This window comes from Xenopus laevis, chromosome 3S, assembly GCF_017654675.1.
Source record: "Xenopus laevis strain J_2021 chromosome 3S, Xenopus_laevis_v10.1, whole genome shotgun sequence".
Taxonomy (NCBI): domain Eukaryota; kingdom Metazoa; phylum Chordata; class Amphibia; order Anura; family Pipidae; genus Xenopus; species Xenopus laevis.
In genome coordinates, this window is record NC_054376.1 from 4,887,095 (window position 1) to 4,907,507 (window position 20,413).

The 20,413-nt window shown below is 41.7% G+C and overlaps 1 protein-coding gene across 1 annotated transcript in view; it reads right to left on the bottom strand.

Moving 5' to 3' along the window:
• LOC108712563 (low-density lipoprotein receptor-related protein 6) overlaps window positions 1–20,413 on the bottom strand; it is a 68,730-nt gene that overhangs the window by 10,952 nt on the left and 37,365 nt on the right. Inside the window, exons 6-15 of the mRNA XM_041587906.1 lie at window positions 18,599–18,995; window positions 18,174–18,345; window positions 13,849–14,065; window positions 12,859–13,148; window positions 12,235–12,461; window positions 7,436–7,620; window positions 3,796–4,122; window positions 2,254–2,453; window positions 1,021–1,232; window positions 108–298 (exon numbers count right to left, since the gene is read on the bottom strand). Of these exons, the coding sequence (XP_041443840.1) occupies window positions 108–298; window positions 1,021–1,232; window positions 2,254–2,453; window positions 3,796–4,122; window positions 7,436–7,620; window positions 12,235–12,461; window positions 12,859–13,148; window positions 13,849–14,065; window positions 18,174–18,345; window positions 18,599–18,995 (2,418 nt within the window). The remainder of the gene's footprint in view (window positions 1–107; window positions 299–1,020; window positions 1,233–2,253; window positions 2,454–3,795; window positions 4,123–7,435; window positions 7,621–12,234; window positions 12,462–12,858; window positions 13,149–13,848; window positions 14,066–18,173; window positions 18,346–18,598; window positions 18,996–20,413) is intronic.

A 20,413-nucleotide genomic window follows, 5' to 3' on the forward strand; every position in this document is an offset into this window, starting at 1 on the left:
TACTTTTACATTACCTTGGTGTTCGCTCAGACAGAGAACTTAGGACGTATACTGGAAACTGTTAGATGTTCCAGTAGTGTTTTAAGAATTTGCTAATCACACTTTACCTGATAGGTCACTGCTTTCGATCCTCCTCAGGTCGGAGTCTGCCCAGAAAAGCTTCCCCATTTTGTTGTCAAGCGCAAGGGCAACTGGTTTGCTCAAGCCGGTAAAAAACAGCACCTCTCGCTCTGTTCCATCGAGAGCAGCTCTTTCGATTTTTGGTGATCTGTCCTGGAGGTTGGTAAAATACATGTACCTAGAAGATCAAAGTAAATGACGTTTCAGGGGGTTTCAATGCCAGATGGCCCAGTACCCCTACTGCTGGTTTCACCTGTAATTGTTGCCGTTTAGACAGGTTCACTTTTTTTTTTTTTTTTTTCAATAAAAAAAATTTAAAATTGATGAGAGGGCTATTCTAAGCACTTTTGTCATTTGTGCTGTTAATATGAATGAATTTTGCCCCAACAGCGCCACCTGCTGGTCAGTTCTGACCACCAAGTAGTCAAGGAAGTTGTCAGGAGAAAAAAGGAGGCTGCTCTGATGTTCTTAAGCAGAAGAACATCAGAGCAGACTCTTGCTTTCTCCTGACAACTTCCTCGACTACTTGGTGGTCAGACTGGTCAGAAACTGACCAGCAGGTGGCGCTGTTGGAACAAAATTCATTCATATTAACCGCACATGTATCCCTTAATATCTTGGCATAAAAAGAAAATAAATAATGAATGTAAATGACAAAAGTGCTTAGAATAGCACTCTCATCAATTTGACACACATATTTTAAAGGTTTTATTATCCTATAAATGTTATACACCCTATCCCAACTCTACTCCACAAGCAGACCTCCCACTCAGTCAGGGCTAATCAGCCCCAAAATTTGACCGTTTAATGGATATTACAACGGTGCAGAAGAGAGATCTGCCAGCTTGTAGATCAAGGAAAAGAATAAACAATGCTCAAACGAAATACTTTATTTCCTACCCTCTCTCTGGATTCACAAGAATAGCTCTGGGACGTTCCTGTTCTCCCTTTAGAACCACCCCGATGGCTCTTCCATCCAGCCGTGTGACGTTTATGACGTTGGTTGCTTCGCAGGTCCAGTAAATCAAGCGACTATAGACATCAATACTCAAATCGTACGGCTGCATGTCCATATTCTGGTTGGGGATGGTGCTTGAAACTATGGTCATGCTCTGTGAAAGGCAAAAAAATAATAAAATGATACTGTCAGTAGGAAATTCTTTTGCACATCTTATGATGCAGACAGTAAAACAGGCTAATAATATGAAACACAATGATGACCATTCCTTACAATAGTTTACACAGATGAGAGAAAAGACATGAACACCAAGGAGTACAGGAATACAGTTGCATTATATAAAGGGCATGATGTCGATAAAAATGAGCAAGAAGTTATCTGAGCAGAAGAGCTTACAACCACTAACATTTAAACCACTATCTTCAGTAAGCGCTAGATTTGCAGCAGTCAGTTTTATCGTCTTTAATTGTAATTGCTTTGCTTTCTATCCTGACCTCTACTCTACAGTTTATTTATAAAAACTGCTCCCTGGTTCACAAGGTAAACAGGACGCTCTGCTTTACAAAAAGCGAAATAAATCAAAGTCCATAAAAATTGCAAATAGTCTCACTTTAGAGTTCAAGGATAAGTAAAACTTAAAAAGTAGGTGAATGTACAATTTATGAGTGCTATTCTAAGCACGTTTGTCATTTACATAAATTATTGATTTTCTTTTGCTTTCAAGATATTAAGGGAAACATTTGCTGTAAATATGAATGAATTTTGCTCCAACATCGCCACCTGCTGGTCAGTTTCTGACCAGTCTGACCACCAAGTAGTCAAGGAAGTTGTCAGGAAAAAAAAAAAAAAAAGAGGCTGCTCTGAGGTTCTTCTGCTTAGGAAAGATTTGAGAAAGGTTTCTAATTGTTTTCCTAAGCAGAAGAACATCAGAGCAGCCTTTTTCCTTTCTCCTGACAACTTCCTTGACTACTTGATGGTCAGACTGGTCAGAAACTGACCAGCAGGTGGCGCTGTTGGAACAAAATTCATTCATATTAACAGCACATGTATCCCTTAATACAAAATAAATAATGAATAGAAATGACAAAAGGGCTTAGAATAGCACTCATCAATTGTACACGTATTTTAAAGGTTTAACCGTCCTTTAAAGAAGTGCACCAACATGCTAATTTTACCTGGCTGCCATCCTCCTGAGCCCGGCGTATATTCTGCCGTGAGTCAATCCAGTAGAGGTGCTTCTCCACGGGGTCATAGTCGATGGCTCGGACATTGCGTAGGTTGTGAATGGGCAGGATGATATCGGGACTCTGCTGCTCATCGATCACCATGCGGTTTATGGCATTTTTCTGACTGAAGAGGAGGAAGGAACTGGGAGCTGACACAAACAGAAACAGGTCCATTTTATCGAGTTCTATGCATTTATTTCATTAAAATACAGACATGTATATTTAACTATCCCATCTGCACTAGGAAAGTTGAAAAAGATGACTTTTACTGCATTACCCAGTCTAAAGGTGGCCATACACAGAGAGATTGCCAAACGAGTGGATCTCTCCCAGATATGTCCATCCTGATTGACATAGGATTGTGGGCCCTACAATCGGTTCATAATGAAAGTTATTTGGGAAGTCGAATTGTGGGATCGCATCTGTCCGTTGATTCGACAGGATTTTTACCCCTTCCCAGATATTGATAAGGGAAGCCCGTCAGAGGGCCCCATACACAGGCCAATAAGCTGCTGACTCGGTCTGTCGGCAGCTTTTATCGGCCCGTTTATGGCCACCTTAAAGGGGTTGTTCACTTTTAGTATGATGTAGAGCGTGATATTCTGAGGCAAATCGCTTTAATTTTTCATTATTTGTGGTTTTTGAGTTATTAAGCAGCTCTGCAATTTCAGCAATCTGGTTGATAGTGTGCAAAGTACCCTAGCAACCATGCACTGATTTGATAAAGAGACTGGAATATGAATAGGAGAGGCCTGAATAGTACGATGAGTAATAAAATGTAGCAATAACTAGCCTTACAGAGCATTTGTTTTTTTAGACGGAGTCAGTGACCCTCATTTGAAAGCTGGAAAGAGACAGAAGTAGGCAAATAATTCAAAACCATAAAAAATAATGAAGACCAATTGAAAAATTGCTTAGAACTAGTCATTCTATAACAACAACCCCTTTAAGTTAACTTTTAGTATGTTATAGAACTTTTTCAATATAGTTTTTAAATTATTTGCCTTCTTCTGAATGTTTCCAGCTTTCAAATGGGGGTCACTGACTCCATCTAAAAACAAATGCTCAGTACGGCTACAAATTTTTATAGCTAATTTTTATTACTCACCTTTCTATTCAGGCCTCTCCTATTCATATTTCAGTCTCTTATTTAAATCAATGCATGGTTGCTAGCGTAATTTGGGCACTAGCAACCAGATGGCTGAAATTGCAAACTGGAGAGCTGCTGAATAAAAAAGCTAAATAACTCAAAAACCACAAATAATAAAAAATGAAAAATTGTCTCAGAATATCCCTCTCTACATCATACTAACTGTTAATTTAAAGGTGAACAACTCCTTTAAGTGAAAGGCATTTTGGAGATCTTGGGTCATTGGATGCATAGTGTATAGTGTATAAAGAAACCCAAACAACAGGGCATTTCATTACAGAATGCAAAGACCAAGTAAATAAAACTTAGCCACCCAAACCCACAAAATATGCTGGTCTTACCATCGCAGGTTTTGTTGTCTGCATTCAAGGAGTGGTGTACAGGGCAGCCACAGGTATAGCCAGTAACAGGAGTGGCCAAGCAGAGGTGAGAGCAGTGGCCATTGCTGGAGGCACACTCATTCCAACCAGCCTGCCGGGAGGAGTGAAATACTAGAATGTCCATAACGTAGTCCAGGTCATTTTGGATCATGGTTCGATTCTGCCCACTGGTCTTGTTGGCTCTCTCAATGCTCCGTCGGCTCCAGTCTGTCCAGTAGATATAGTCCTGGTACTGGGTTAACCCAAAGGGATGGGGCAAGTCGTCGGCAATCACTACACGATCCAATCCTATGGGCACAAGAGCATGGTTACTGGGGCAACATTTTAAAGGGATTCGGTCATGATTTTTATGATGTCGTTTTCATTTAAAATTACATTGTTTACATTGCAAATAATTAGGGATGCACCGAATCCAGGATTTGGCCTTTTTCAGCAGGATTCGGATTTGGCCGAATCCGTCAGCCCGGCCGAACCGAATCCTAGGGGAGGGAGGGAAATCACGAGACTTTTTGTCACAAAACAAGGAAGTAAAAAATGTTTTCCCCTTTCCACCCCTAATTTTCATATGTAAACTAGGGGCGGGGATGGAAATCATGTGACTTTTTGTCAAAACAAGTAAAAAAAAAATGTTTTCCCCTTCCCTAATTTGCGTATGCAAATTTAGGTTCGGAATCGGTTCAGTATTCGGCCAATCTTTCACAAAGGATTCGGGGGTTCGGCCGAATCCAAAATAGTGGAGTCGGTGCATCCCTACAAATAATTCTCTGTAATATAAAATATAATTCCTAAACCAGCAAGTGTATTCCAACTTGCAGTAAAGAGTGATTGAAGTTTATCAGAGCACAAGTCACATGACTGGGGGCAGCTGGGAAACTGAAAATACGTCTAGCCCCATGTCAGATTTCAAAATGAAACATAAAAAAATCTGTTTGCTATATTGAAAAACGGATTTCAGTGCAGAATTCTGCTGGAGCAACACTATTAACTGATGTGTTTTGGAAAAAGAAAAATAATTTTCCCCATGACAGTATCCCTTTAACTAGACAAGTGTAGCATGATCATTTAGGGTAAGGCCAGACGAGGAGATTCTGGGAGATTTTGTCGCCTGGCGACTTATCGCCACGTCTTTTGTGCGACTATCTCCCCGAACTGCCTCAGCGTCCTTTCCCCATAGGCTACAGCGCAAAATCGCCTGCGCTAATGCACACGCGGCGATGCGTTTTCAATAGTCGCCCAAAGTTGCCTCAGTGAAAACGCATCGCCGCGTGTGCATTAGCGCAGGCGATTTTGCACTGTAGCCTATGGGGAAAAGACGCTGAGGCAGATCGGGGAGATAGTGGCGCAAAAGACGTGGCGATAAGTCGCCAGGCGACAAAATCTCCTCGTCTGGCCTAGGGTCAAGGCCCACAGGCAGATTCAGGGAGATTAGATGCCTCACGAGGAAACTTCGGACAACTTCAGAAAACCAATCCCACCGGTGATTTACATTTTAGCCAGTGGGAAGGCAGGGGAAGCAGTTTGGGGAGATTAGTTGCCTGGAAGAAGAGGAGATTTGTCGCCAGGTGACTAATCTCCCTGAATCTGCCTGTGTGACCTGACCCTTAATAGTATTCAGTAATTATAAACCAGTGGTTTATTGTTTTGCCAAATGACAGATTAGGGAACAATCACACAGAGCTGGAAACCACAATGGATAATCCGCACTAAGGGATCTCTTTATGACCCAGAACTACTGCTACAGCAATAACCTTCAGGGCAGAACCAATTAACCTTTGTCTTAAACATTTACTGTACTGCTCACTGGTAAAGTTCTGCAAATCTGCCATCGAAAACAGTGGGGGGGGGGGAATGGAAAAGAAGGAATGCATGTCATCGGCTTTTTCTGGCAACTAAACAATATAATCTTATATACAGTCTGTGTGTCTGTACTGTGTATTAAAACTTTCAGAAATTAAAACCCAAACAAGAAGATGTTTTTATCATGTCTTGCAACAGTAGAGAAACTCTGATAGGATTCAAAACGAATGTTGGCCCTTTAAGAACAAATGGCGTAAAACTTCACCGCGTAGGAGATGCGAAAAAGCAGGAAGATACCGATAGAAACTAGGCTTTTGTACAAAGCGGATCAGTTCCTGAAAACATGATGTTAATGATTTCCCCCTGCAGATAAATCCTTTTTAATGCAAATCGGCTGAGCGCAGCTTGGCACCTCTCCATGTACAGGCAAACTTCAGCGCAAGGCATCGAGGCCTGTGGGACAGACTGAGGAATGAGCAGCTGCTTCACCTGCACTGCATTCCTGCCCTTACACTGCAGCCCCTGCCTTAACTAACCACTAAAGCTGGTTCCATGCGAACTAAAGGATAAGTAAACTTATAAAATAAGTGAATGTAAAATTGATGAGAGTGCTATTCTAAGCCCTGTTGTCATTTACATTCATTATTTATTTTCTTTTTATTCCAAGATATTAAGGGATACATGTGCTGTGAATATGAACAAACAATTAGAAACCTTTCTCAAATCTTTCCTAAACAGAAGAACATCAGAGCAGCCTCATTCTTTCTCCTGACAACTTCCTTGACTACTTGGTGGTCAGACTGGTCAGAAACTGACCAGCAGGTGGCGCTGTTGGAACAAAATTCATTCATATTAACAGCACATGTATCCCTTAATATCTTGGAATAAAAAGAAAATAAATAATACATGTAAATGACAACATGGCTTAGAATAGCACTCATCAATTTTACATTAATTAACAGCTCTTTCACTTGGTGGACAAATATACTCCCAATTAACGATACTCCACTTGTAATGAGCCGGCTAATTATTCATATTTATAATTAGACACATGTAGCAATCATGCATACATATATTTGGGATAAGTTGATAAGAGTGTTGACATCTGAAACAACCAATTAAATGTTTGCTTATAAACAGGTAACCGGCGACGGATCCCTTCTTTTTTGTGATTTGTTACATTAACGACTGACCAATTAATGTGGCGGCAATTGAGGTACTTTGTGCATGTAGTGACATCCCATAATACACTGCGTCTAGTGCAGGTTGTCTAAGAATTTAAAATATGATGCCGAGGGGGCATAGAACTAGTGTGGTTAACTTTTAGTTTGTTATAGAATGGCCAATTCTAAGCAACTATTAAATTGGTTTTCATTATTTATTTTTTATAGTTTTTTCATTATTTGCCCTTTTCTTTGGACTCTATCAGATTTTAAATGGGGTCACTGACCCCATCTAAAAACAAATACTCTGTAAGGCTACAAATGTATTGCTATTGGTACCTTTTATTATTTATCTTTCTATTCTGGCCCTCTCCTATTAATATTCCAGTCTCTTATTCAAATCAGCCCATGGTTGCTAGGCGGAATCTGCACCTTAGCAACCACACTGCTGAAATTGCAAACTGGAGAGCTGCTAAATGAATAGCTAAAAAACTCAAAAATTAAAAGTAATTAGAAAATTGAAAACCAATTGGAAATTGTCTCAGAGTATCACTCCATACGTCATACTAAACATTAACACAAACGTGCACAACCCCTTAAAGGTAAGTACTGCACAACTACAAGAATGAGGAAAGTCTCACCAAGCATATTTGATGATTCAATGAGATTAGTATCCAGATCTGTCCAGTAAAGCCGCCTCTCTGCATAGTCAATTGTGAGCCCATTGGCTCGTCCTACATCCGGCACCAGAGTGATGCGCCCACTTCCATCCATAGCAGTCCTGTCTATCTTGGGTTTTCCACCCCATTCAGTCCAGTACATATACCTACAAGGTAAAGAAAGAGAACATAGTTTAGAATATGAATATTATAGCAATAATATGTATGCATCTATACACAGTTAAAAACCACACAATACTTCACTGCATGACTAGATCAATGTCTTACATGATACTAAGTTAATTACATTTTCATACAGAATTGTGCTTGGCACGGGGAAATATCATATACGTTTATTGTGTTTCTCTGTACAGCCTGTCTTAACATAGTTGTGCTGGATTGGGGGACCACCGGGGACTGTTCCTGCTGAATTGTGCTTAGTACAGGGGAATACCTATGCTGCTATAGTTTTATGGGATCTCTCTGTACAGACTATGAACACACTTAGGGGACTGTTCCTGCTGAATTGTGCTTAGTACAGGGGAATACATATACTGCCATAGTTTTATGGGATCTCTCTGTACAGACTATGAGCAAACTTAGGGGCTGTTCCTGCTGAATTGTGCTTAGTACAGGGGAATACATATACTGCCATAGTTTTATGGGATCTCTCTGTACAGACTATGAGCAAACTTAGGGGCTGTTCCTGCTGAATTGTGCTTAGTACAGGGAATACCTATGCTGCCATAGTTTTATGGGATCTCTCTGTACAGACTATGAGCAAACTTAGGGGCTGTTCCTGCTGAATTGTGCTTAGTACAGGGAATACCTATGCTGCCATAGTTTTATAGGATCTCTGTACAGACTATGAACACACTTAGGGGACTGTTCCTGCTGATTTGTGCTTAGTACAGCGGAATACCTATACTGCTATAGTTTTATGGGATCTCTCTGTACAGACTATGAGCAAACTTAGGGACTGTTCCTGCTGAATTGTGCTTAGTACAGGGAATACCTATACTGCCATAATTTTATGGGATCTCTCTGTACAGATTATAAACACACTTAGGGGACTGTTCCTGCTATATCCCTTAAAACGTTAGTGGTCTCACTCTCCAGGCTTGTGTAGTCACACTGGCTTCATGCAGCTAACAAGCTCTCACAATGTTCAGCCCCCGCTAGAATCGCCCTGACCTACTTTAAACTTGATATCGGTTAACAAAGACATGGGATATGATCCAGGTCTGTCTGGCTCAATTACCAGATCATATTTCATGTTTGTGTTCCCACTAAGTATAATTAATGATGCCAGACTGTAGCCTGTGCTGATAATGTGCTTTTGTCATGGCTAACAAAAAACAAGCTCCGGAGGTCTGACAAACATATATGGGTATGGGATCCATTATCCAGAAACCTGTTATCCAGAAAGCTTCGAATTATGGAATGGCTGTCTCCCATAGACTGCATTTTATCTAAATTATACAAATTAAAAAAAAATCCCTTTTCTGTGTAATAATAAAACAGTAGCTTGTACTTGATCCCAACTAAGATATAATTAATCCTTATTGGAAGCAGAACCAGCCTATTGGGTTTATTTAATGTTTATATGATTTTATAGTAGGTATGCAGATCCAAATTACAGAAAGATCCCTTATGCGGAAAACCCCAGGTCCAGAGCTTTCGGGACAACAGATCTCGAGCTTTCTGGATAACAAGTCCCATACTTGGAATAAAACAGTCGCTTGTACTTGATCCCAACTAAGATATAATTAATCCTTATTGAAGCAAAACCAGCCTATTGGCCTTATTTAATGTTTTCATGATTTTCTAGTAGGTATGAAGATCCAAATTACAGAAAGATCCATTATCCAGAAAACCCCAGGTCCTGAGCATTCTGGATTACAGGTCCCATACCTGTACCTGCAAATATGGCTTCTGGTAACATGGAACTGCAGAACTGCTGCTCATATGCTAATCATTTTGTCAGCCAATAGGAATGATTCACTAAGGGCCTGTTTAAGGTACGGGTTAGTTATGTGAGGTTCGAGAAATTCTCGACCCGCACCCGACCCTAACCCACCCCCTCCTAACCCGCATCCGGCCCGCTATTGCCCCCTATTTATAGACCCGCGCCTGTCGTGAAGTTACAAATGGGGCGGACTTGAGTCTATAAATTTAGGCACCGGAAGCACTAGGTTGTGGGCGGGGAGAGCAGGAGAAGAGCTGGACCCAGACCCGCCTACGACCCAAAGATTTGGTGCAGGAGTCAGCCCGAAAAATAATGGGGCCTAAAAAATTATTTTCTGTGGAGCCCAGCAGTATCTAATTATGCTACTGGACCGGGTTTTCAGCACTGCCTAAAGGGATGCTGTCATAGTTAATAGTGCTGCTCCAGCAGAATTCTGCACTGAAATCAGATTCTCAAAAGAGCAAAAATATTTTTTTATATTTAATTTTGAAATCTGACTTGGGCTAGACATATTGTCCGTTTCCCAGGTACCTCCAGTCATGTGACTTGTGCTCTGATAAACTTCAGTCACTCTTTACTGCTGTACTGCAAGTTGGAATACACTTGCTGGTTTAGCAATGTAATTTTATATTATAGAGAATTATTTGCAGTGTAAACAGTGTCATTTAGAAATAAAAACTACATTATAAAAATCCCTTTAAACCCCATTAAAATAAGTGTTAAAAAAATCTATTTATTCCAATATCTGAAATCAATACACGTTCTAATACATAGAAACAGATTCTCTTAGGAAAGGGATGGAAAGAAGTTTGCAGCTGAAATTAAAAGCCTTTGGGGACGAGGGGCCAGATGTAGACAATTCCAGGCAGTGTCCATGTTTATGCAGCAGCCTGGAGCCGACTTCGATTCCTCCCTGGAGTTTACTAAAATCCAGATTCAGTTCCGTCCCGCATCTGGAAAACTACAGGCTAAAATCGCAGGAGGGAAGAACAGCAGCAGAGGTGGGACTTTATCAATTAGTTGTGGAATGTGCCGAGTTTGCCAGTCAACTCCCTTTCGGCCCGTGCCGAGGAAATGGACTTTTTAGCAGCTGCCCGCAGAGTCAATTTTAGGTAAAACAGTGGGAAAAAAAATGTATAAAACAAAAAAAAAATACAGATTTCACAGAAATAAATCTGCTGCTAAAGTAAATAAAGAACAGAAATAGTTTCAATAAAAAGATGTTTTCAGAGCCAATATTTGGATTTGCTCCCCTTATCCTGTACCTCTGAGGGCACAGATTGGGCCAAAACCTCAGAACATTCTTTTTGTAAAGCCTGGAAGATGCAAGGGAAAGTCTGCTATATGAGCAGGAGAGAGAAATTAACCAGTGCAAAGAAAGCATGGAATTCTTATAAACGATCAGTACAGATCTGCCGAAGTTAGCCAGTTATACAATTTAAAGGGATACTGTCATGGGAAAAAATGTTTTTTATTTTTTCCAAAACACGTCAGTTAATAGTACTGAGCCAGCACTGCACGGAAATCCGTTTTTCAAAGAGCAAACAGATTTTTTTTTATATTTAATTTTAAAATCCGACATGGAGCTATACATATTGTCAGTTTCCTAGCTGCCTCCAGTCATGAGACTTGTGCTCTGATAAACTTAAGTCACTCTTTACTGCTGTACTACAAGTTGGAGTGACATCAACCCCACCAGCAGCCTAACAACAAAACAATGGGAAGGTAAACAGATAGCAGCTCCCTATAACAAGATAACAGCTGCCTGGTAGATCTCAGAACAGAACGCAATAGTAAAATTCAGATCCCATTGCTGCTCCTTCAGTTACATTCAGTAGGAGAAACAACAGTCTGTCATAAAGTAGTTCCAAGTGCTGGCTCTTTCTGAAAGCACATGACCAGGCAAAATGACCTAAGATGCACCTAAACACCAATATTACAACAACAACAATTGTAGTGAATTATTTGCAGTGTAAATAGTGTAATTTAGAAATAAAAACTACATCATGACAATCATGACAGAATCCCTCACGAAAATGAAAATGTAATATAAGCTTCCTCATACTGAAATAAGAAACTTTCTAAATACAATCACTTGAATCAATTGAATTTTCTGAAATAATCAAGTTTATATTCACTATCCCTCTCTCAGCATCTGTCTCTCTTTATGCAGCAGTTGGGTATCACATATTCATTGACAGTTAGACCCAAAATCTTTTATATGGGGGATTCAATTCCTAGCATATGTATTAGAGCTCACTCACATAACGGATTCCAGTACAAACAAAATCTAACAAAATAACTGCCTTTTGAACAACTCCTGCATATAGAGAGAGTGAGCTCTAAAATATCTTTTCGCGATAGTTCCCCTTTAAAGGAAAATTCAACCCTTAAGTTAAAAAAAAAACCCAACATAGACCTCCCTCCCTTCCCCCAGCCTTACTGGTACCCTGGGCAAATGCCCCTAACTCTTTACTTAGCCCTTCGTGCAGATTCTGTCCAGCGTATTTCACGGCAGCCATCTTCTTCTCTTCGGTAATCTTTGAAATGAGACCGGTGTACCGGTGCATACGCAGTTGGAGCAATTTTCTGTTTCACAACAACTGCGCATGCGCCAAAACTCATGGAAGTTGCAGAAGCACCCGTCTCAAAGATTAACGAATCAACTGAAGATGGCGCCTGTGATCTAGTCTGTGCGGCTAAAATACTGAAACAACTGTCCTAACAATATTGCCGCTTATAAACAACCAGTCGATTGGCCAACATGGCCGTTTCTATAGTGTCCTGTGCATGCATGAATTCAATGACTTACCCTTCGGCTGGGTCCAAAGCCAGGGCCCTGGGGCTGTCAAGGTCTTTCCATACTAGGATCTGTCGGTGCTGCCCGTCCAACTTTGATACTTCAATTCGGTTAGTACCAGTATCTGCCCAGTATAAGTTTTTCCCTAACCAGTCCACTGCCATTCCCTCTGGGTAGTCAAGGCCGAACTGCACCACGTGTTCTAGAGCACTGCCATTCATGAACGCTCTACTGATGGTCTGTAAAAGGTAAAAGACAGACATTGCTGATTTATCTTAAAGGATAAGTAAAACTTTAAACTAAGCAAATGTAAAATTGATGAGTGATATTTTAAGCCCGTTTGTCATTTATATTCATTATTTATTTATTTTTTATTCCATGATATTAAGGGATACACATGCTGTTAATATGAATGTATTTTGTTCCAGCATCGCCACCTGCTGGTCAGTTTCTGACCACCAAGTAGTCAAGGAAGTAGTCAGGAGAAGGAAAGACTGCTCTGATGTTCTTCTGCTTAGGAAAGATTTGAGAAAGGTTTCTAATTGTTTTCCTAAGCAGAAGAACATCAGAGCAGCCTCTTTCGCACCAACTCTGGTGCATAGGTTTGGCCAAGCACCAATTCATTCAGAAACTCACCTTTAGACTGACATCTGTCCAATAGATTCTATTGTCCGTGACATCAAAATCGAGAGCAGAGGCTTCTTTTACTCCAGTCAGGGGTATGGCCACATGGCTATTACTAGTCTCCAGGGAGATGCGGCGGATGTCAGCCCTGCGGGAGAAGAGGAGGAAAGCTTCTGGGACAATGCAGGTCTTCATGTCATTTATCAGTTCCAAGCCAATGGGACAGGCACAGCGAGGTCCCTGCGGTCGGTACAGGCAAAGGTGACTGCAGCCACCATTGTTCTCAGCACAGCCATTTGTACCTAGAACACAATCACATATATCAATACATTATACAGATCATGGGAAGGAATACATTTTTCAACTGGGGTTACTTACTAGAAAAATGGCCAAATGCTTGCTTCAGGCTTCTTTTTATTTTACTCAAAGACAAATCACACACTATGAAGGCCTAACTTTAAAGGCTAAGTAAATAAAATAAGTGATGAGTGCTATTCTAAGCACTTGTCACTTACATTCCTTCATTACTTTTTATTCCAAGATATTAAGGGATACATGTGCTGTTAATATGAATGAATTGTTACAAAAGCTCCACCTGCTGGTCGGTTTCTGACCAGTCTGACCACCAAGTAGTCAAGGAAGTTGTCAGGAGAAAGAAAGAGGCGGCTCTGATGTTCTTCTGCTTAGGAAAGATGTGAGAAAGGTTTCTAATTGTTTTCCTAAGCAGAAGAACATCAGAGCAGCCTCTTTCTTTCTCCTGACAACTTCCTTGACTACTTGGTGGTCAGACTGGTCAGAAACTGACCAGCAGGTGGCGCTGTTGGAACAAAATTCATTCATATTAACAGCACATGTATCCCTTAATATCTTGGAATAAAAAGAAAATAAATATTAAATGTAAATAACAAATGTGCTTAGAATAGCACTCATCAATTCTACATTCACTTATTTTAAAGGTCTACTTATCCTTTAACAATATAAAACTCAGCAGGGATAACTTACCAGATATTTTCTGTATGTTGGTGGCTTTCAGACCCATGAGATCAGGTAGCTGGTCGATAATAACCTCACGCTCTCCTGTACGTTTGTGAACCCTTTCAATGCTGCGTCTCTGCCAGTCAGTCCAATACACGTAGTCACCCAAAAGTGTGAAGCCAAAGATATGGGGCAGTTTGTCTTCCACCAGAATCCGCCTGCCTGTGCCATCTGTTGTCATAACCTACAGGAGAAAATATGAAAACAATATGAAATTACATCAAGTTTGTGTGGGACCTAGCAACAGCGATCACATAAAATATAATATGCTAGCAAAGTATAAGGCATAGGTCTTTGCTTTAAAGGAGAAGGAAAGCTACCGAAGCGATTTATTGCCAATAAATAAGCCAGACTAGTGCAAGCTATAACACTATTTATTCTGTAGAATGCTTTACCATACCCGAGTAAACCGATGTAGAAGCTCTCGGTTTGTTTAGGATAGCAGCTGCCATATTAGCTTGTTGTGACATCCCTTCTTGTCAGAGTTTCTCCCTGCTCACCCATAGCTCTGGGCTCAGATTATAGAAGTGAGGGGAGGAGGGAGAGAGGAGCAAACTGAGCATGCTCAAGTCCAAGCCCTGGAGGTTTAAGCTGAAAACAGGAAGTCTGATACAGAAGCCCATGAGTACACAATAGAAGGAAAGAAACGTGCTGTTTCTTTTGACAGAGGAGCAGCATTACTTTGAGGATTTACTGGTGTATTTATATAGACCTTTCTGATAAAGCTTACTTAGTTTTAAACTTTCCTTCTCCTTTAACAAGACCCCATTTAAAGTCTTCAGCCACAGCCAGTATGCGTAAAAGAACCTTCCAGTAGTTTGTGCATTGGAAACCACCCTGTGGTGCAGAGTTTCACATTCTGGGTTAATATCTAAACATTGGGGTAAACCGCAAAGGGGAGAAAGTCTGCAGCAGGAAACACGTGTGGCTTCAACCACATCCACCGTATTAGCCAGTGTAAGGAAAGTGCATGATACACCTCCAGGGTCTTAAAGCAGAACGGTCCATAACCAAGAAAACTTTAGAAGAGGCTACAATTCCTGTTATATTAAATCTTTCATGTGTGTACTCTGAGCCTAAGGGTGGCGGCACACGTGCAGATTCAGGTGAGATTAGTCACCCAGCGACAAATCTCTTCATGGGGCAACTAATCTCCCCGAAATGCCTGCAAGAATGTGAATCGCCGGTGGGATGCAATACGGATCGCTTTGGTTTTCCGAAGTCACCCGAAGTTTCCTCGTGAGACGACATCGGGCAACTTTAGAAAACGAAGCGATGTGAATGCCATAATTTTGGGGAGATTAGTCGCACGAAGAAGAGAAGATTTGTCGCTGGGCGATTAATCTCCCCGAATCTTAATGTGTGCCACCACCCTCAAGGTGGCAATACACTGGCCGTTAAAAGCGGCCAACAGAACGAGTGGGCATCTTATTGGCCCGTGTATGGGGCCCTCCGATGTGCTTCCCCTATCGATATCTGGCCGAAAGTCAGCCTGACCATGCAGGGCTAAAAATCTCGTTGGATTGCAACTGTTCGTTGATTCAGTTCCGTGATCCAACCGCCAATATTACTTTCATTACGATCCAATCGTTGGGCCCTAGGACCCCCAGGACAGATTTATTAAGGTGGCCATACACAGAGAGCTCTGTGCAAAGTAGGATTCGGTTCGGCCGGGCAGAAGGATTAGGCCAAATCCAAATCCAGCTAAAAAAGCAGAATCCTGGCCAAATCCCAAACCGAATCCAGGATTAGATGCATCCCTAGTGCAAACAGTAGCTCCCTCAGCCTACTGATATGAACCTGGAACAGCCAGCTACATGTGCCATTAGCCAGGGATTCACAGCATAAGATTTGTTTGCAGGGGTGGGGGGTATGGGGGATATTACAGGGACAACCCTGTTAATCCACCTCTAGCTAAAGATGGCCAGATACAGACAGATTAAAGATACTATCGGTTCTTTTAGACAAATTTGGCAGTTTATCTGCCTGTGTAGGTGCATTCTGGTGGATCTCCCCGATCGAGATCAAGCCAAAAATTTGGCAGATATTGACCAAGCAGGTTTGATTTTATTTTGGTGATCGAGCACCGCATCAGTTAGTTAATGCGGTCCTCGTCCCGTCGGCACCCATTTCTTTCATGGTAATCTGATCGCTCGACCCTAGTGCCAAACAATCGGATTAACTCAATATTGCTCTGCCTTTGGTGGGCAATCTTGCCAAACGAGTGGGTCTTCTCGTGTGTCGCCACCAACTAATCTCCCATGAAATGCCTTCCCACCGGCAAGAATGTGGATCAACAGCAGGATGGCATACATATCGCTTTGGTTTTCCGAAGTTGCCCGAACTTTCCTTGTGAGGCAACTTCAGAAAACGAAGCGACGCAAGTGCCATTCCGCTGGTGATTTTTTCATTATAGCCGGCGGGAAGGTAGTTTGGGGAGATTGTCGCCCCCAAAGAAGAGGCAATTTGTCACCGGGGTGACTAATCTCCCCGTGTTCCCTTACCCTGAGAATGTATTCTACTACAGACAAGGTTGAGAGTGCACCATGGTGTGTGGCTTACACAAAACTGCCCCTACCACTGCCTATGGACATTGGGACAATGCAAGGCAGCCATTTCACTTTTTTTTTTTTTTTATATCCAAAGTGAGATTAATGCCCCGGCGGTAGACAGTCTGCTGCAGGCTGCCAGATAAAGTGGGGAACAAAGAACCCCCCGCTGGGCTCTATTAACCACAGCAGTCAGATTATCGCTGTCTCAGGGGTTGGTAAAGAACCCACATAGCAAAAGGCTGCGCTTAGGAATGAAATACAGATACGCGCTCGTGATTAGCAGGCGAACGCAATTAATTCAGCTTTCTCAAGCCTGCCCTTTTATTTCACTCACAGTGAGCACCTCGGACAGGTGCAGTTCTCTCAACACAAGTGCTACAGGCAAAAAAATTATATACAGATCCATCATGCAAACTACTGGACTATTGAAGGAACCCAGAAGGTGATGCAAATGCAGTTCCAAGAGAATAGCTGGTTCAGCTTCTAACTGAACAAGAGCAGTTTATAAGCTCATCACCATGGAAGTGTGTGGCGATTCACCAACAAAATGTTGCGATGAGCAAATGAGAACAGGTCTGAACAGCATAGTTTACACAGAACATTAGACATCAACAGAACGTTCCTCTTTTGTATTATGCCTATTTTGTGTTTTTTTTTTCTTTTTTAAAGCCTAAGCGGCCATGCACAAAAGCAACAGTGTGATCATATAGTTGTAAACTGTTGTACAGCAAACTCATATTGTTCAGTGCAACACAGAAGGCTCCAAACACTGGATAAAAGAGGCTGTTCATCATTACTTCTAAAGGTGGCCATAGACGCACGGATAATAACGTACGACAGATGACTCATCAGAAGACTCGTCAATCGGACTGGCTGGAAAATTTTGGTTGGGCGCCTTTGAAGGTACCCGAACATCAGCCATTGTTATGCTGAATCGTCAGATACAGGTACAATTCCATTGTTTCTATATGTATATCTGACGATTCAGCTCTATACGTGTGCATTGAAAGAAACTCTCGTTTCCAGGAAAGATCGTAATTGTAACATCTATGGTCATTTAGCAATTTTTCAACTGGTCTTAATTTTGCATAGTGTTTAATGATCTGCCTTCCTGTTCTCTTTCAGGCATTCAGATGGGCGTATCTGCCCCCATCAGCCAAAACAAAAAAAATAATTTGCTCTGTAAGGCTACAATTTTGTTATGGTTACCGATTGTTCCGCATCCTTCTATTCAGGCCTCTCCTATTCCTCTTACAGCCTCTCATGCACACTGCTGACTAGTTTCTAGGGTAAACTGAAGCCTAGCAACCAGACAGCTGTGGAAATTCCAAACCGGAGAGGTGCTAAATAACTCAAACACCCCAAAATAAATAAATAAAATGAAGACAAATTCTAAACGGTTTCAGTAAAGCATGGGTAGACCAATGAGAGGTCTACTTTTAGTGATGATGTCCTTTTAGGGACTACATCTATAAAAGCATTGTTAGCATTCTGTTCCATGGAAAATATTAAATATTGATTTATGAGAAAACGTATATTGCTAAATTTAACAATTATTTCTTATGTAACCTTAACATAAATATCTGAATAAAAAAAAAACACAAACAGGTAGATCCCGATGTACCAATTGGACACCCCTGTCTATATCAAACTAAAAGTTAATAGGAAGAACTAATATTTTAAGCAGGAAAATATTTTATACAGGAAAGTCACAATTTCTCAAAAAAACCTGCAACCCACCTCTATCTTATCGGTCTTGGCATCTCCCCAGTAGATTTTCCCTTCTGCATAATCCAGGGCCAGTCCATTAGGCCAGCCAAGAGAGGTGTTTACTAATATAATCCTATCTGAACCATCCATTGCAGCACGCTCTATTTTAGGGATTTCTCCCCAGTCAGTCCAATACATGTACCTGCAAAATAAATAAAATACAGTTTCCGTTAGAACATATTTTCACGTTGCGCTCCTTGTGCACCATTTACATAATTTCTCAAGCACAGTCACATGGATTTTTATTCATCCATGGGGAATATATGCAAAACACTATATTAACACCCATTAGCATCTGCAGAATGTAGTTGGGCATGACTTATAAGGGTTCTCGTGTTGCAAGATATGGAGTATACCATGGCTGGTTGGTGGGGGTGGAAAAAAAACAAGCTTACCCATTCATAGGATCTAAGACTATGGCTCTCGGTTCGTCCAGGTCCTCCGATATGAGAATCTTGCGCATGGTCCCATTGAGCCGAGTGACCTCTATGCGGTCTGTCCCTGTGTCAGTCCAGTACAAGTTCCGAGCCACCCAATCGACAGCGATACCATCCGGGTGGGCCACTTGGGAGGTGACAATGTATTGACTGGAAGAGCCATCGATCTGCGTGCGCCGTATGGCTCGCACCTCATCATCGGTCCAGTAAATGTAACCATCGACAGGATCATAGTCTACAGCAATAGCATGGCGGATATCGTCCAGCGGCAAAACAATGTCGGTAAAGTCCGGCGTATCCAGCGATATCCGCCTAAGGTCCGTCCTGCGGACAAGCAGCAGCAACTCTGTAGCACCTGCACAAATGGAAAGAAACGAAAGAATTCCACTCAATGTACACTTTTGGTTTTAAAAAGTTTTTTATGCATTTATTAAAAAAAAACATTCACCAGATCATTCCCTTTAAGCAGTAAGGTAATAAGTGTACAGGTTATGGAGTGCACATCTACTTCCAATTTCTGCATATTAATTAATATCATCAGATACCGACTGATCATTTAATTAGCTCTCTAAAAACCATTACTACAGTGTGCAGAATTTGGATCTGATAGGCTACAGATTCTATTTACAGTGAAGAAGACAGCAGCTGAGGTTGAAAAAGTACCTCTCCCTTTATACAGCAGCATCTGGACTTTCAAATAATCAGCAAACAAATTCCATATGGAGTGAATCTGTATGTTCCCTATTAACAGTGTATTTTATGTCTATCACAAATCTGCATTTTATTATTTAGCCGTGATTACTTAACATATGTGTGTATAACCACAAAGCTTCCCACTTTCATGCCTCAGTGCGGCCCACATCCGAAAAGGGAGGGGAGAAAATCGATGTTTAGTCTAGGGGATTTTTTTTTTCTACAGTTTTCTAGAATTACTGCTTTTCAGGTAGTCACGGCCTCCTGTTGGTTCAAGGGCAGGACCAACATTCCAGTGGTTGATATCAGGGAGCGAGACAGGGGGCCGAGCCCCTGAGCCAATTGAAAGGGGTTTGGAGAGTGAGAAGACGATAGTCGTGGTCAGAGTTTTGCTGGAAGGAGCTTGCAACTAAACATTACCATAATGATACAGAAAAAAAGCTGCCATGTTGCAGGTCTCTCTCTGACTTAGGGCTCTTACAGATGAGCGTTTTTACCTGCGCTCCGTTTTTCTGCATTCAGCCGCAGGGATAGACGCATTACATTTTTTCCAATGGGGCTGTACTCACACAGGCGCCGAACGCAGGTTGAGACGCAACATGCTGCATTTTTCCTGCGTTCGGCGCCTACACGCGCCTGTGTGAGTACAGCCCCAGTGGAAAAAATGTAATGCGTCTATCCCTGCGCTCCCCTGCGGCTGAACGCAGAAAAACGAAACGCAGGGGAGCGCAGGTAAAAACGCTCATCTGTAAGAGCCCTTAAGGTGGTCATACACTATTAGATCCACTCGTTTGGCAAGGTCGCCAATCGAGCAGATCTTAACCGGATATGCCCACTAATGGTTGGGCGATATCGGATGAATCAGAACACTCAGCTGCACGATCGGATTACAATGCTACAAATGGGCACCGACGGGTCGCAGGACCACATCAACTAGCCTGCGTGGTCCTCGATCGTTGAAAAAAATCAAACTTGACTGCTCGATATATGACCGATTTTTGGCCCGATATCGATCAGGGGGACCCGTTGGGAATTCCCACACGCGGGCAGATAAGCTGCTGAATCGGTCTAAAGGAGCGA